This window comes from Leptopilina boulardi, unplaced genomic scaffold, assembly GCF_019393585.1.
Source record: "Leptopilina boulardi isolate dan_hultmark-lab unplaced genomic scaffold, ZJU_Lbou_2.1 LbouV2_266, whole genome shotgun sequence".
Classification (NCBI taxonomy): domain Eukaryota; kingdom Metazoa; phylum Arthropoda; class Insecta; order Hymenoptera; family Figitidae; genus Leptopilina; species Leptopilina boulardi.
Window position 1 is genome coordinate 4251361 of NW_026137825.1, and position 15021 is coordinate 4266381.

A 15021-nucleotide genomic window follows, 5' to 3' on the forward strand; every position below is an offset into this window, starting at 1 on the left:
CCTCGACCCTAACGCTCGCTATCCGATACCTTAACCGACTAACCACGCACGCTCGCTACGACAGTCTGAAAACTACTCGAAGACTACTTTCTGCTTGTCCAATTGGTAATTTAACTATTTAAAGTAGTCATTTTTACTACTTTTATTAGTTGCTATAACTATACTTTTTAAGTTTTGACTTGTAAATTTTTCATCTTTTAATTATATTATAAGTTGTTTAAGGAGGTACCACCTATTATCGAATAAACAAGGAGTTTTTGGTAAAACTTGATACACTACTAAATAAAGCTTCTAAAATTCTGTAGTTAAATTTTTGAGACCTGTAGGTTCCGGAGAAGAAAGTTCTGATCGATTTATTTTTTCACTGTTTAACATTGATTCTTATGGGAATTCATTACTTTGTCACATATATTTTCATACTATGAAATATTAAACAAACAGATGTTGATCAAAGTTTGTATAGTTAAAGACAGATATGCAATGAACCGGTATTGTATTTAAAAAAGGACAATAGGCTCCTGTGAGAGTTCAAAATAGTTCATTTATAAATTTTTTTTCCACTTTTTGTAATACAGAAAAGATAACTTGAAACATCTGGCAACACGGCATTTCGCGTCTTCACGGTTACCACCGTGCGCGTGCGCTTGTCAAAGTTTTGAGGTTATGCGCGACAATACAAAACAACAGTTGTTGACAACGTACATAACGTGAGTTGCAGTGTTGCCAGACGTTTCAAAATACCGAGCAAGTCAAATCAGACAAAAATGGTTATTGCTTTGACTAGTTAAGTGAAGGGATGGAACCTCCTTAATTGCATAGTGCAGTAAAATCTACTACTTAAAGTGATAGTTTTAATTGCAAAGGATTTATTAATTCTACAACAAAAATGTTCTTAAAGCCTATTGTAACACTTTAAGATAGTAAAATCTACTACTTAAAGAAGTAGTTTTAACTGGAAACGATTTGTAAATTCTACATCAAAAATCTTCTTTAAGTTTATCGAATTAATTAAAATAATAAAAATCTACTACTTAAAGTAGTAGTTTTAATTACAGACGACTTGTTAATTCTACAACAAGAATTTTATTGAAGCCTATAAAATCATAGAAATTAATAAAAAATTGACTACTCAAAAAAGCAGTTATATTAATTAAAGAAACTAATTCCTTTTACTACATTTCAAATAACTGGTGAATAGTAGTTGGATTTACTACTCTTGAAATTTTGAGTTGACTACAATTCCACTTGTTTTTACTACCTTAAAAAAGTTAATTTTACTACCGACTTGTAGTTGTACTTTAACTACATATTTACGTAAAATCAACTATTACTTATTAACTTCTTAAAACTAGTTACATTAACTACATGAACATGATTAGATTAACTAAAAAAGTAGTTATTTTAACTACTTTCTAGTCAACTACCCAATGGTAGTTGAATTTCTCGGCAACATTTTTTTCAGTGTGATTATACACGCTAAAAAAACTTTATATAAACTAGCGAAAATAATCTCTGGAATAGTTATAAGTATAGTTAATATCGCCTTAGCGATTATCCATTTTCGCTAAAATAGAGAAAATTAAATTTTCTATGAGATTTAACTATACTAAATATATATTATGAATAGAATATAAATACAATATCTCTGAAACAGTATTTATTTTATCTATCATAGGAGATATTCAATTTTCTTAATAAAATGAAAATAGTAATATGACTATTTTAGATAAAACATGTATTTAAACTTGTTAAACGTTATAAGTAATCTATTAAATAGATTTCCTTATTTTATAAATATTGTACTTTTGCTATGTCACTGTTCATAATTTTTTTTATCGTGTAGCTATTTTAGTTATTTCAGCTAAATTTAATTGCTATTATATGGATAGCAAATTTATTAGCTATTTCTGATAACTGTTGTTAGCACAACAATTCCAGTTAATGCATATTTGCTGCTACAGCTAAATGATTTTTCTCCGTATGGAATAATTATGTATCCATCTAAAAAAGTTTATTTTCCCTTTTCAGTTTCATATATTTTTTTATCAAATCATTTTTATTACACAAAAAAAAAAAAGTTTTACCTGAAACAGGGAAACATTTCACTAGAGAACACTGAAAAAAATTTATCCGAAATCTTCAACTATACCTTTGGGTAGTTAAGTGAAAAGAAGTTAAAACAATTACTTTCTTAGTTAGTTTAACAATGTTTGTGTAGTTAATTTCACTATTTCTTAAGTAGTTAAAAATTAGTAGTACAATTAACTTAAAAATGTAGTTAGAATTTAAAACTAACTACAAAATCTTATTATATCAACTACATTCTTAGTTATTTTAACTACTTTTTAGTAGTTAAAACAACTTTTAAAATTGAGTTGAGGACCTATTGTACTATACAGGGTAGTTAAAAAGTAGTCAAATCTACTACTTATTTTTTTGAGTGTAGCAAAAGTTTTACTTGTTTCAATTAAATATTTCGCTAATCTAGTGAAATCTTTCGCTATTTTAGGTAAATCTTTTTTTCCCTGTAGGTTAGTAAATATTTGAATGAGAGAATATTCAATTATTGAATTTGGTTATGTGAGAATTTTTTTTTTCTTTTAACTTTTTTCACGTTTTAGACAAAAAGAATTGAGAGAAGCTATAAGGTGGAGCAGGGGGGATCTTGATGAAATTGAACCTTTGGCTTTTTGAAGTTGCAAGCCTTCAGGATGAAAAGGTTGAATAGAGAAAATGTAAGAGATAAGACAGGAAAGAAAACGCGAGAATCCCGGGGGATAATCCATTTCAAGTGAAATTGACATATGCGCCCAGATCAGGCGAATGGTTTTGCCTTTCTCTTCTTCTATATATATATATATATATACCAATCTCTTTTCTATCTTCTTCTTCTTCTCAAAATACAAAAAATACTATATAATAAATTTTCTTCTTAAAATTTTCCCTTTAAATAGAAAATTTTGATTTTTCCTTTTTATTTATCTAATAATTAATTATTTATTTCAATATTCGAAAGAAATATATTTTTTTCCTCCAGTAAAATTAGTTCTGCAAAATTTGAAGATTATCGTAAATGAAGATTTACGAAAATCTTCAAATTTAGAAAGAGAGAAAATTTTTTATAAGAATCTAAAAGATTTATATTTTAATAAAAAAAAAAGAGAATGTTTTCAATGAGTTTTTATGCTAAAATACGTTTTTTGTGAATAAAAATAATAGCTTTCCGATAGTAAAAACGATGAATGAAAAGAAAAATCTTTGCAAGAGTATAGAAAAGAAATTGTTTTTTCCAAAAAAAATTTTATATTTCAAAAAAGAAATTTTGGAATAAAAATTTTATATATTTGAAAAAAGAAATTTTGGAATAAAAAAAAAAATATTGGAAATAAAAAAAAAATTGAAAAAAAAATTTCTATTTTATAGAAGTATATTATAGGTTAGGATTTTCAAGGCACATGAAAACTTGATAATTTCCTCTTAGGCGCAGCTGCAAAACGAGAAGATCAAATACAAAAGTTTCTTGAAATTGGAACTATTTGCAGTAAAACACGTAAAGGGTTCCCTATTATATCCATTCGAGGATTTAATATACACTTTGAGAACAATATCCTCTAAAATATTGTTTATATATATATATATATACTGTAGAATTTATATGGAATTTCGAAACAGAGAATTAGTTTTTAAATCCCTCGTTCATTATATAATATATGAAACAACGGAAATTATTTATTTTACTCTATTTCTTGTTGGAAATATTATTTATATTATCCGTTATAATTAGCAAGTTTAATCGTACTTGACAAACAATACAATTTTCAATAAATCTGACTACCATTTGTTAAAATTGGACACATATATTGTATTATTAATTATTTCCATTTCAAAATTAAAATCAATCCTGCGCCGCATTATATATGTACGCGACAGATTTAATATGAAATTTGTGATATAAAAAAAATAGAATGTATTTAAATTTAGTTTGTTTTTTTTTTTTAAATAAATTTAGGGTCAGTCGGGGTAAATCCGAACGGGGGGTAAATCCGAACGCTAATTATTTCAGCTTAATTAAAAATTTTAAAAATAAGTTCGATATGAGAATTTTTACCTCAGATCCTCTTGAAGAGATTCTAAGTATTATCCCATTTTTTGTTTGTTAATTAGCAACAGCATAAACAAAGATAACAAGTATTGCAAAAAAGATTGAAAATCAAAGATGACACTCTTTCAGTATTTTGTCTCGTATTTGAAGAAAAAGAAGCTAAAAATTCATTTTATTATTTATAATTGTTTGTTATGAATACTAGAACAGAAACTATTTTTGATTTTTGCCTTCTGTAAAATTTTATTAATAATATCAGACCGTTCGTATTTACCCAAAAAAATTGGAAAACTGGGGTAAATCCGAACGGTATTTTTAATAATTTTTTTTACATCAAAGCCACACAAAATTGTTTTTATTTGATTACACTATTATTTTAACATTATAAAAGTACATAGAAAAAAGTTTTTCTTTCTATACGTATCCTCGTTAGTAATTAATAAGCAGAAACTTAATCTCTGTTCTCTCGAAGGAGTGTTTCAATTTTTTTGCCAAATGGTTTGTTGAAAAAAGTTTTTCAGGATCTTAATAAAATTTGGTATTCTACGGTTTTTGGGGTCGCTAATTACCAATTTGAAGTCAGTTTTTCAAAATTCAAAATGGCGGACGAGAATTAAAAAATTCATTGGATTCGCTCGAAAATTGTTACTCGGGGGGTTTCAGGGTTAGCAAATTTGATGATTTTTAAAAATAAGTTTTAGGAAAGTCCGCCATTTTGAATTTAAAAAATTTGACTTTTATTTTTGTATTTACATTCAATCACTCCAAAATACTTTCTGTACCAAGTTTTGCAAAAATCCGTTATGATTTGATAAAGTTATTGAAGGTTTTAATTGTGTAATGCATTTTAATTTTTAACCTGTTTGATTTTTGTATTTATATATGATGCATTATTACAGAATAGGTTTATTATCGTATTTTTTTGAGTTTTTATATAAGTTTAACAATTGCAATACTTTAAATTTATTTTCCCTAAGATTTTTCTGGAATACAGTGGCGTTCGTATTTACCCCCATATTTTAGGAAAGTTGCAAAATATCGAGGTAAATACGAACGCTAAGTTTCCTGCGATTGTAGTTTATCAAAAATTTTTTCTACCCCATAAAATTGTTCTATGGAAGTAAAGTAACAACTTCATGCACCAGAATACCGGAAGTATTTTTTTTTTAAAGAAAAAACTTATGTTATTGTTGAAACTTACTAAAAGCGTTCGGATTTACCCCAGTTGACCCTAATTTAGTTTTTTTTTTCTTTTTAAGTATATTAAATTTTACTTTTCATTGTGTGGAAAGACTGAATTGAATTAAAAAAAAAAAAAAAATTTAATTAAAAATTAATTTCAGTTTTGTTTCAGAATTAATTTCCATAATAAATTCATATAAATTCTTTAAGAGTTAATTTAATAAATTTCCTGTTGGGTTTAAATTAAAAATAAATCTTTATTGGTTTCTCTCAGAAGTAAAAAAAAAAGAAATTTTTTTTTTCTGAAATTTTAATAAATTGATATTTGTAATTTTTTTTCAAAAGAAAATTATAAAGAAAGGGGAGAATTTTTTTTTTACTTTAGTTCAGTTTTTTTGAAATATATATATTGTTTAGAGAAAAAAGTATTGTTGATATATATATATACTTGTTATATATAATGAACGGTCTATATGGAGTGAATTGTTCGTGCCCGGTGCAAACAAATGACACTGTCGATCGACGATGCTCAGCTAATGACGGCTTGATTCATTGCAATCGCTTCTCGAAAGCGCAGATATATGCTACACGAGAGAGCCGCCCCTTGGTAATTAACGGCTTTAAGCTCCGATCACCTGATATCGGCAAACCTCCCTTGTGGCCATTCACTACATATCCAAAATATCTTGAGAAATCTAAACTTTTTTTTTTTGCTCGATAACATTTTTCCAAAAATTTTTTTATCTTTAATTTCTTATCTAAATTAGTAAAAAATTTCACTAATTTTTTTTTAGTAAAATTCTATACTAAATTTTAGTAAAATTCTCTACTAATTTTTAGTAAAATTCCCTACTATTTTTTAGTAAGATTCTACTAAGAATTAGTTAAATTCTACTAATTTTTTTTAGTAAAATTTTATGCCAATTCGTATAGTAAAATTCTATGCTAATTCGTAGTAACATTGTCTACTGATTCTTAGTAAAATTCTACTAATATTTTTTTTTAGTAACATTTTTATACTTATTCTCAGTAAGATTCTACTAATTTTTAGTATAAAATACAAATAAATATTGGATAATATTTATTTATTGAATAATAGTAAAGTAACCACTCTCTAAATCTGAATTAGTAAAAATGTTTACTAATTTAAATTAGTGACTCACTTTTTGCTTCTGAATTAGTAAGATTTTACTAATTGTTAGTAAAAGTTACTAATAATTAAAAAAAATTCTACTAATTCTGAAGCAAAAACTGAGTTACTAATTTAAATTAGTAAACATTTTTACTAATTCAGATTTAGAGAGCAATAATTTAAATAAAATAAATTTTTTTCAGTGTACTACTAATTTGAAAAGTAAAAAGTTGTTTACTATAAATTAGTATAGAATACTACGTAAAACGTAAAATCTACCTATATTGCAAAAAGATATCGCCTCCGCCGCTGTTTCAAGATTGTGAATATAGCCGCAAGTTCTCCCCCCTCCTCTCTCTCTCTCTCCAGACTTCCTGCCAAAAATGACTTAAATTTTGAGGTTATGTTCGTTTCAAGACTCTGAATATAGCCTCAAATGGAGGTGGATTTCCCGCCAAAAATTACCTGAATTTAAAGGTTATGTTCGTTTCAAGACTCTGAATATAGCTGCAATTCCCCCTTTCATCGTTAAGGGAAGCAGGGAGGGGGGTGGATTTGCCCCCAAAAATGACCTGAATTTAGAGATTATGTTCGTTTCAAGACTCTGAATATAATAGTTTACCTAAATTTTGAGGTTATGTTATTTTGGCGGAAAATGACCAAAAACAAACATAACCTCAAAATTTGACGGAAAACGACGGAAAAACAAACATAACCTTAAAATTTAGGTCAAACTTTGGAGGAAAATGACCAAAAAAAAAACGAACATAATCTCAAATGTAGGTCAAATTTTGTTAGGATAATTTAAAAAATTAGATAAATTTTGTTTTAAAAATTAAAAATAATAAAAATTATTACTAACAAAAATCATAATTAACATTTAAAAACATAAATAATCAAATATTAATAATAGTTTTAAATTACAGAAATTGGCCAAACATAAACTGAAAATAGGTGCAATAAGGCCATCTACAAAAACAATAAAAAAAAACAGGGGGTTGGCGTATTAAATAATTATTACTTAATAACTAATATAGGATGAAAAAATCCTTGAATTTTGAGGTTATGTTTGAATCTTATTTCACGTCGTGTAAAGACGTGACTTTAGCCAATTGTCTGTTTTAACGCCTCTTTATTAAAATTTCTATTTTAATATACAGTATTATAACGAAATCTAAAAAAGAAAGAAAGAAATGAAATCGATGTGGAAATAGTTTTTGGATTATTAAAAATTGTTTGGTATATATAACACACAAGATATATATATATATATATATATATATATATATATGTTTGATTACTTGGAACTGATATTTGTGAAAAAGAAAATTCAGTTTTCCAGATGGTGTAACAGGCATAACAGAATGCTTTCTCATTGGCTTCCGGGCAAAATTTTTGCACAAAAATACCTCTGCATATGGTATACGAACGCGCTCGGTATTTCGATTTCAATTACCGTCGAGAGTAATGGTCCACGCTAGATCAATGTTTGCGAGGAATGTTTCGTCTCGAGCGCGAGGTACATATATAGCAAAACGCGCGCATTGGGAATCGTTTCAAATGGAATTTAGTTATGTTATTACAAATGATGAAGAGATGAATCGAGAGATTTATATATATATATTTCTACAAATGCAGATTTCAAATATTTTATGTTGATTCAAAAAATTTTTTCAAAAGTAATGATTTGATTTTTGAAATGTTAATAACTTGGTAATAATTTATATAGTAACAGCTCTGAAATAAATTGAATCGATACTTTTTTTTTTAAATGTTCTATATTATAATTGGTTATGATATTTTTGAAATAAAGATTTTTTAATAAATATTTTAAAAAGTTATATTTTTAAAAGATTTTTTATTTTTAAAATAAATAAAAATTTAATTAATATAATTATAATATATATATATATATATATATATATATATATATATATATATATATATATATATATATATATATATATATATATATAAATGAAAAATAAATAAAAATAAAATGAAGATTTCTATAAAATTCTTTGTTTATTTTTTTTTCTAGTGACAGGAGAAATTAAATAAACCCGCGCGTATAAACATGAGAATCATTTTACAAATTTTGTAATTCGCATAAAATTTCCATGTGAATTTCCCTCACAAACTATTATTTCATTTTGTTTACGTACTTTAAAAAAACAAAAAAAAAAAAAAACACATGTTCCGATATTCGAAAATCATATAAACAATACAAACAGGATTTCTATTTTTTCTACTAAATGTTCGTATTAAACTATATATACCTACTTTTTGTATACAAAAATACAAAAAAAAAAAGAATACAGTTTAAAATCCAAAAAAAGCAGATAAACATTTTTAATTTTTGTAAAAATTTTTATTTTATTATTTATTTTTTATTATTTGCATATATATAAAAAATTAACTTCAAATGTATTTGTAATTAAATTTAAACAGCATTATTTATTATTTAATTTAATTAAATTTAAAATTAATGCAAAGAATTTTTTTTTTTAATACAAATTGTAAATATTTATATATATACTAAAAACCTTCAATTGAAATTGAATTTATTAATATCGTTTGTATGTATATATAGTCTTTGATGTTCAGTCGAGTGATAAAGGTCGTGCTTTGGTCAGCCAAAGTGACATGAAAAATATCTATACGCGTATGTGCTTTAATTAAAATTCATTCGTGACTTTACTCTTGATGGAAAATTAATTTTAATAATATATATATATATATATATATATATAAAATCGAAACAATACGTTAAATAATTTTTTTTCATTCTAATTTTATTACGCATTGATTTTTTAAAATTATTTTTTGACAATATCTGTTTTATATGAAAAATACAGATGCTAACTAATGTTTGCTATCGGACCTATGAAAATTAGTAACCACAGCTAAATTTTTTTGGCTGTAACAACGAAAATGTTTGCTGTGATAAACAATCTCAGACTTACTTTTTGAAAATTTACTGTCACAGCAAACTTTTTTGACCCCACAGCAAATTTTTTCGCTGTCCCTATATTGGCTAACGTAATTTGCTGTGACAGTAAATAATTCGCTACAACAGCAAAAATTTTCCTTTATGCATGTAATATTATTATTATTAATATTAAAATATTTTATTATTAATATTATTTTTATTATCTATTTTAGAAAGATATTATAATTTGTGTTATAATAAATTATTTTAAAGAAAATTTTGTATAAAAAAAAAGTGCAATGGCTAATGGAAATTTAAGCGCACGGCGATAAAATATATATATAGAGAAGTCTTAATTCACTGGAAGCTGAAAGCTTCGTCATTTTTCTTGCAATTTGAATACCATCGCGTTTCGCAGACAATGAAGAATTTTGAAAAGATTTCTCTTTTATAAGAGAGCTCAAGAGACTCAATTATAAGGCTTTTGGTTCGGGGAAAAGTGACCGTTGAAAGAAAATGTAATCAGTTTAATAGAAATTAATTGAAACTGCATCAGTAATTTCTCCTAAGCCGCTGGTATATATATATATCTTTCTATATTATAAAAAGATTTCGCCGCAACCGTCGCTGCCGCTGTTTCAGAAATTTTGACCTAAGAGGGTGGAAGTCCCTCTTCCTAAATTTTGAGGTTATGTTCGTTTCTAGACTCTGAATATAGCCGCAAGTCCCCTCCCCTCCCCCGCCAGAAATGACCTAAATTTGAGGTTATGTTCGTTTTAAGGCTCTGAATATAGCCGCAACTCCCCTCCCCTCCTCCTCCAAAATGGCCTAAATTTTGAGGTTATGTTCGTTTCAAGGCTCTGAATATAGCCGCAAGTTCCCCCTCCCTCCTCTAATTTCCCCTCCTCCGCCAAAAATTGACCTAAATTTTGAGGTTATGTTTGTTTTAACACTCTGAATAAAGCAGTAAGTCCTTCCCCCTTTCCTCATCTCTCTCCGTATTTCCCGCCAAAAATGACATAAATTTTAAGGTTATGTAAATTTTAAGACTTTCAATATAGCCGTTAAGTAGAGGTGGAGTTCCCGCCAAAAATGACTTGTATTTAAAGGTTATGTTCGTTTCAAGACTTTTTAAAAATTTATTGGTTTTTAGGCAATTTCATTGAAATTATTTTTAAAAATAATTTCTTAATGTCGATTTTAATTTATTTAATTATTTATTTATTATTAATTTAATTAATTTATTAATTCAAATTGAATAATTTTAATTTTTTATAATATTTATTCAGATTTCAATGAATTTGTAATAATAATTCTTTGAAATAGGTGGTTCATTTGTAAAAATAAGATCAATGGAAAATTAAAAAAAATGATTAAAACAGGAGGGCGGGGCCCCCCTAGTATATAGGTATAAATATATTATAATTCTAATATAATATAATACATATATATATATATATATATAATTGTATACAAGCATAGAAAAAATTTGCGAATTATTTGCTGTCACAGCAAATTACGTTAGCTAATATAGGAACAGCGAACAAATTTGCTGTGGTGTCAAAAAAGTTTGAATATAATTTACAAATAATGATCAGTTTATAATAAATCTACTTTTTTTTGATTATATGGAAATAGTTTATTAGTTAATTTTATATTTTAAATTAATTAGAAATTTTTTTTTTATGAAATTGACTCGGCAAAGATGAGAGAAAAATTAATGAATACATAATTTACTGTGAAAGACGAGAGGGATGTATATATATATATATGCGGGGGGGGGGAGGTAAAAAAGTGCATTACATGATTAAAATTTCGCCAAGTTTTATAATGTACTTTTTGGAACGAACTAATCATATAGTTATAGGTCGACGACGAAAGTTTGAAAGACGAAAAATCCTAGATTCTGAAAATTTCTATGCAAATTAATAAGGACGACCTGGAGACCAGTCTCTTTCTCTCGCTTCTTTTTTTTCCTTCCTTTTTTACAATTCTCCATTTCCTTCTCTTTTTTTTTTTACTTTCTTATCATTACTCTAGCGTTTTTTTCCATACTTTCTTTTCTCACTCTTTCACGATTGTCTTGTTCTCTCTCTCTCTCTCTCTCTCTCTCTCTCTCTCTCTCTCTCTCTCTCTCTCTCTCTCTCTCTCTCACTCACTCACTCACTCACTCTCTCCTTGTACCTTTTTATAAGCAGCAGGTGCCACATTGTGCTTCCATGGCTTCACTGCTACTTCTGAAAAAAAGAAAAATCTTGCTGAGACTTGAGAAATGAGATCTGGATTTTAGTTCAAGTATATTATAATTTACATTCATTTTTTTTTCATTAATTTTGAAATAATTGACGTCAGTTTTTGTGTTTTTAGTTTTTTTTTAAACAATACGTTTTGTTTATGAGCATTCGGAAAAAAAATTAATTTTACTTAACCAAACAGTTTTTGTTTACGAAACTGAAGTTCAAGATAAACGATTTTTAAAGAAATAATTTTTCAAATAGAAAAATTCTATAATTTTTTGCCTAAAAACTATTTCTTGTTGTTTTCATTAATAAACAAATTATAAAAAAAAAAAATATTTTTTAGGCAAAAAATTATAGAATTTTTCATTTTAAAAAATTATTTCTTTGAAAATGGTTTATCATATAGAAGCGTACATTAGCTTCGTTTTTGTTTGATACAATAAAAAAGTTTAGTTAATTGAAATAAAAATTTGGTTTATTACAATAAATGCATAAAATTTATTTAGTTAACAGAAAGAATATTTTAATTTAAAGGTTATGTTTGTTCGATTTAACCAAATGATTGTCTGATTAATTGTTTAATTTTTAATAAACTTGGTTATGCGATAATTCAATAATTTTCTCGTTCAATTTATTCAAAATATTAATAAAACAATTCATATAAAGGGACACAATTATTATGAATATTAAATTATAATCGGTGATTCTATTACAATTATTCTGCGGAATATAATAATGTTACAATTAGGATCGATGAATGCAACGAAATGCTTCGATATGAGCGTCTTTTTTTCTTTTTATCAGCAGACGAGAAACCTGTTTGTCGTCTGCTAGGACGCCGAATGAAAACGCCATCTACAACTTTTCGAAATTCATACCGCGGGAAAATTCAAATCATGATAAACTATCAATAATGACATATTCACTTTATTTATCTATTAATAAATTAATATTAATTATTAATTAATATATTAATTAATTGTTGTAATTCGTATTAATATATTAATTAATTATTATACACTAGTTTTGATAAAAAATTGTATTTTTGGTAAATTTTATTTTTTTTGAGTGTACGTTTTCTTTAAAAAAAAATTTGTACGTTCTTTTTACGAAAAAAAAAGAATCAAATTTTTTAAACCCTGCGGGAATTGTTCCGGACACATAGAAAAATACTTTGTTCCTCGAAAAGACTTTTTTTTTAACGATTTCGCGACAATAAAATCAAGTTAGCCGAACTTTTATTCACTATTGTTTTCTCTGGTTTTTTTTTTGCACGTTGACGAGGGGCTACAAATCGTGGCTAGATTGAGATGGTCTCGTATAGAGAAAGAGAGAGAAAGAGAGAGAGAGAGAGAGAGAGAGAGAGAGAGAGAGAGAGAGAAAAGAACTTGTGCTAAAATGAAGTCAACCGTGACGTTGCTTCCCATTTCTGTAATTAACGGACCCTCTGTTCGTTCCGATATCCCAACTCCGCGCGTATACTGTGAAAGGCTAGCTCAAAGCGTTTACAGTTTTTGAACAGCCCCTTTGGGAAACTGGATCTCATTACTGATTATTCTTTGAAATTCGAAGATGTGGAATCGGATTACACTCAAACAATTTTTTTTTTTTTTGCATTTTTTTTTTTCTATATACTTGTTTTTTAAATTGATTTTAGAAATATGAAATAAATTCAAATGAATTTTGCTTGTAAAATAATTCTTTGATCATTTAATAAATATGTGTTAATAATATATTTTTGAGGGGGAATTTTTTTTTTTTTTAATAAATGTTTTTGTTTTTTGTTTCAGGCTCGACCAGCCGGTGACCAGCTCTTCAACCGGCATGGACGGCAAAAAAGTAAGTCTCACTAATTTTTTTAAAATAATATTTTATTTTTTTTTGTTTTATTTATTTTTTACAGTATAATCTTTAAAATGTAACTCTCTAAATTCAAATTAGTGAGAATTCGTTGATTTAAATTAGTAAAAATTTCTAATTTTTAATCATTTTTCACTAAAACTGTATTAAAGAAAAAAAATAAAATTTTTAACAATTTTGAATTAGTGAACGAATTCTTACCTTAAATTTAGAGAGTAGGAAGTTTCTTCTATAAACGAATTTTTTTTCTATATAACGCTAAGAATCAAATTACCCTCTTTTAATCAAGGAGGTTCCATCGACATAACCTCAAAACTAGAATAATTGTTCAATAAAATTATAATTACTATACTCTTTAAATCTGAATTAATAAAAAAGTTTACTAATTTAAATTAGTGACTCAATTTTTTGCTTCTAAATTAGTAAAATTTTAGTAATTATTAGTAACTTTTCTAAACAATTAGTAAAATTTAACTAATTCTAAAGCAAAAAATGAGTCACTAATTTAAATTAGTCAATATTTTTACTAATTCAGATTTAGAGAGTATATATGTGAAATTTTAGCGCAAATTAAAAAATTGTTGTTAAATCTTATACAAATAAAAGTTTGCTTTTGTTTTTCCTTGAATATAATATAAACTGCCGGAAGGATAGCATAATATAGCTTATGAGTTTAATTAGGGTAAAAATAAGAATAGACCAATTTCACCGTTGAAAAACTTTGCGGAAGCCAATTTACCTTTTGTACGACCGCTTGTCCTTTTAGAAATTCTTTTAAAAATAAATGTATTACAATACTTATATTTCTTTTTCTGATTTAAATATTTTAATGGCCCTTTTGTATGACAAAAAATATTTTAAAATATTTACCAAAAGAAAAGAAACATTAAGTCCTTTTATGTCAGAATATTATTTTATTTATTATATTTTACAGAATTATTCAATTTTCATATGGCGCGAGATAGAATAAAGAAATACGAGAAAAAAAAATCCGATTCTTATATGCACCATCTGAAAATTGTCACTTTTATTCCTATAGGAATTTACCGAGGCGCATACGTAGAACACAATATCTACATGCATATAGTGTATATACCAGATACTCAGTTTACTCTTTGGTTCAGTGACAAGAAAAGGCTATCGATATTCAGGACAATGGTCGAGTGCACTATACTCATAGAAAAAGAGAGAGAGAGAGAGAACAACATTATCGATATACACGAGATAATGAATGGCACATGCTTTCAAAGCCTTAACGATACCAGTTTTCACTCTCTTTTTTTTTTCTATTTCCTTCCTCGCTAAAAAAAAAAAAACTCGACAAACAAAATTGTTTTCGTCAGCTAAACATTTTGTAATGATTTATCGTTTATGCGCCTATTTATTTCACTTTTATACTGAAATGTAAAATAAATTTTATCCTAACATAATTCCCGCAGGCTTTCAAAAATTTGGTGTAATAAATTTTAAATTTGGAAAAAAAAATTATTTTTTAATTTGAGGTTATGTTACGAACGAAATTTTTATTTAAACTTTTTAATTTGTGTCAAAAGAGCGGTTTATTAAATTGATT

The 15021-nt window shown here is 26.4% G+C and overlaps 1 protein-coding gene and 1 long non-coding RNA gene across 12 annotated transcripts in view; one reads left to right on the top strand and one right to left on the bottom strand.

Annotated features, from left to right (window-relative positions):
• LOC127281217 (uncharacterized) overlaps window positions 1–15021 on the top strand; it is a 257929-nt gene that overhangs the window by 96902 nt on the left and 146006 nt on the right. For all 10 annotated transcript variants that reach the window (XR_007842936.1, XM_051304825.1, XM_051304826.1 and 7 more), the window contains one exon: window positions 13379–13427. Coding sequence is in view for 9 of the 10 variants with exons in the window: in XM_051304822.1 (XP_051160779.1) it covers window positions 13379–13427 (49 nt within the window). In the remaining variant the exon portion in view is untranslated. The remainder of the gene's footprint in view (window positions 1–13378; window positions 13428–15021) is intronic.
• LOC127281228 (uncharacterized) overlaps window positions 1–15021 on the bottom strand; it is a 204626-nt gene that overhangs the window by 89603 nt on the left and 100002 nt on the right. For both annotated transcript variants that reach the window (XR_007842939.1, XR_007842940.1), the window contains exon 2: window positions 11533–11585. This is a non-coding gene — a long non-coding RNA (uncharacterized LOC127281228). The remainder of the gene's footprint in view (window positions 1–11532; window positions 11586–15021) is intronic.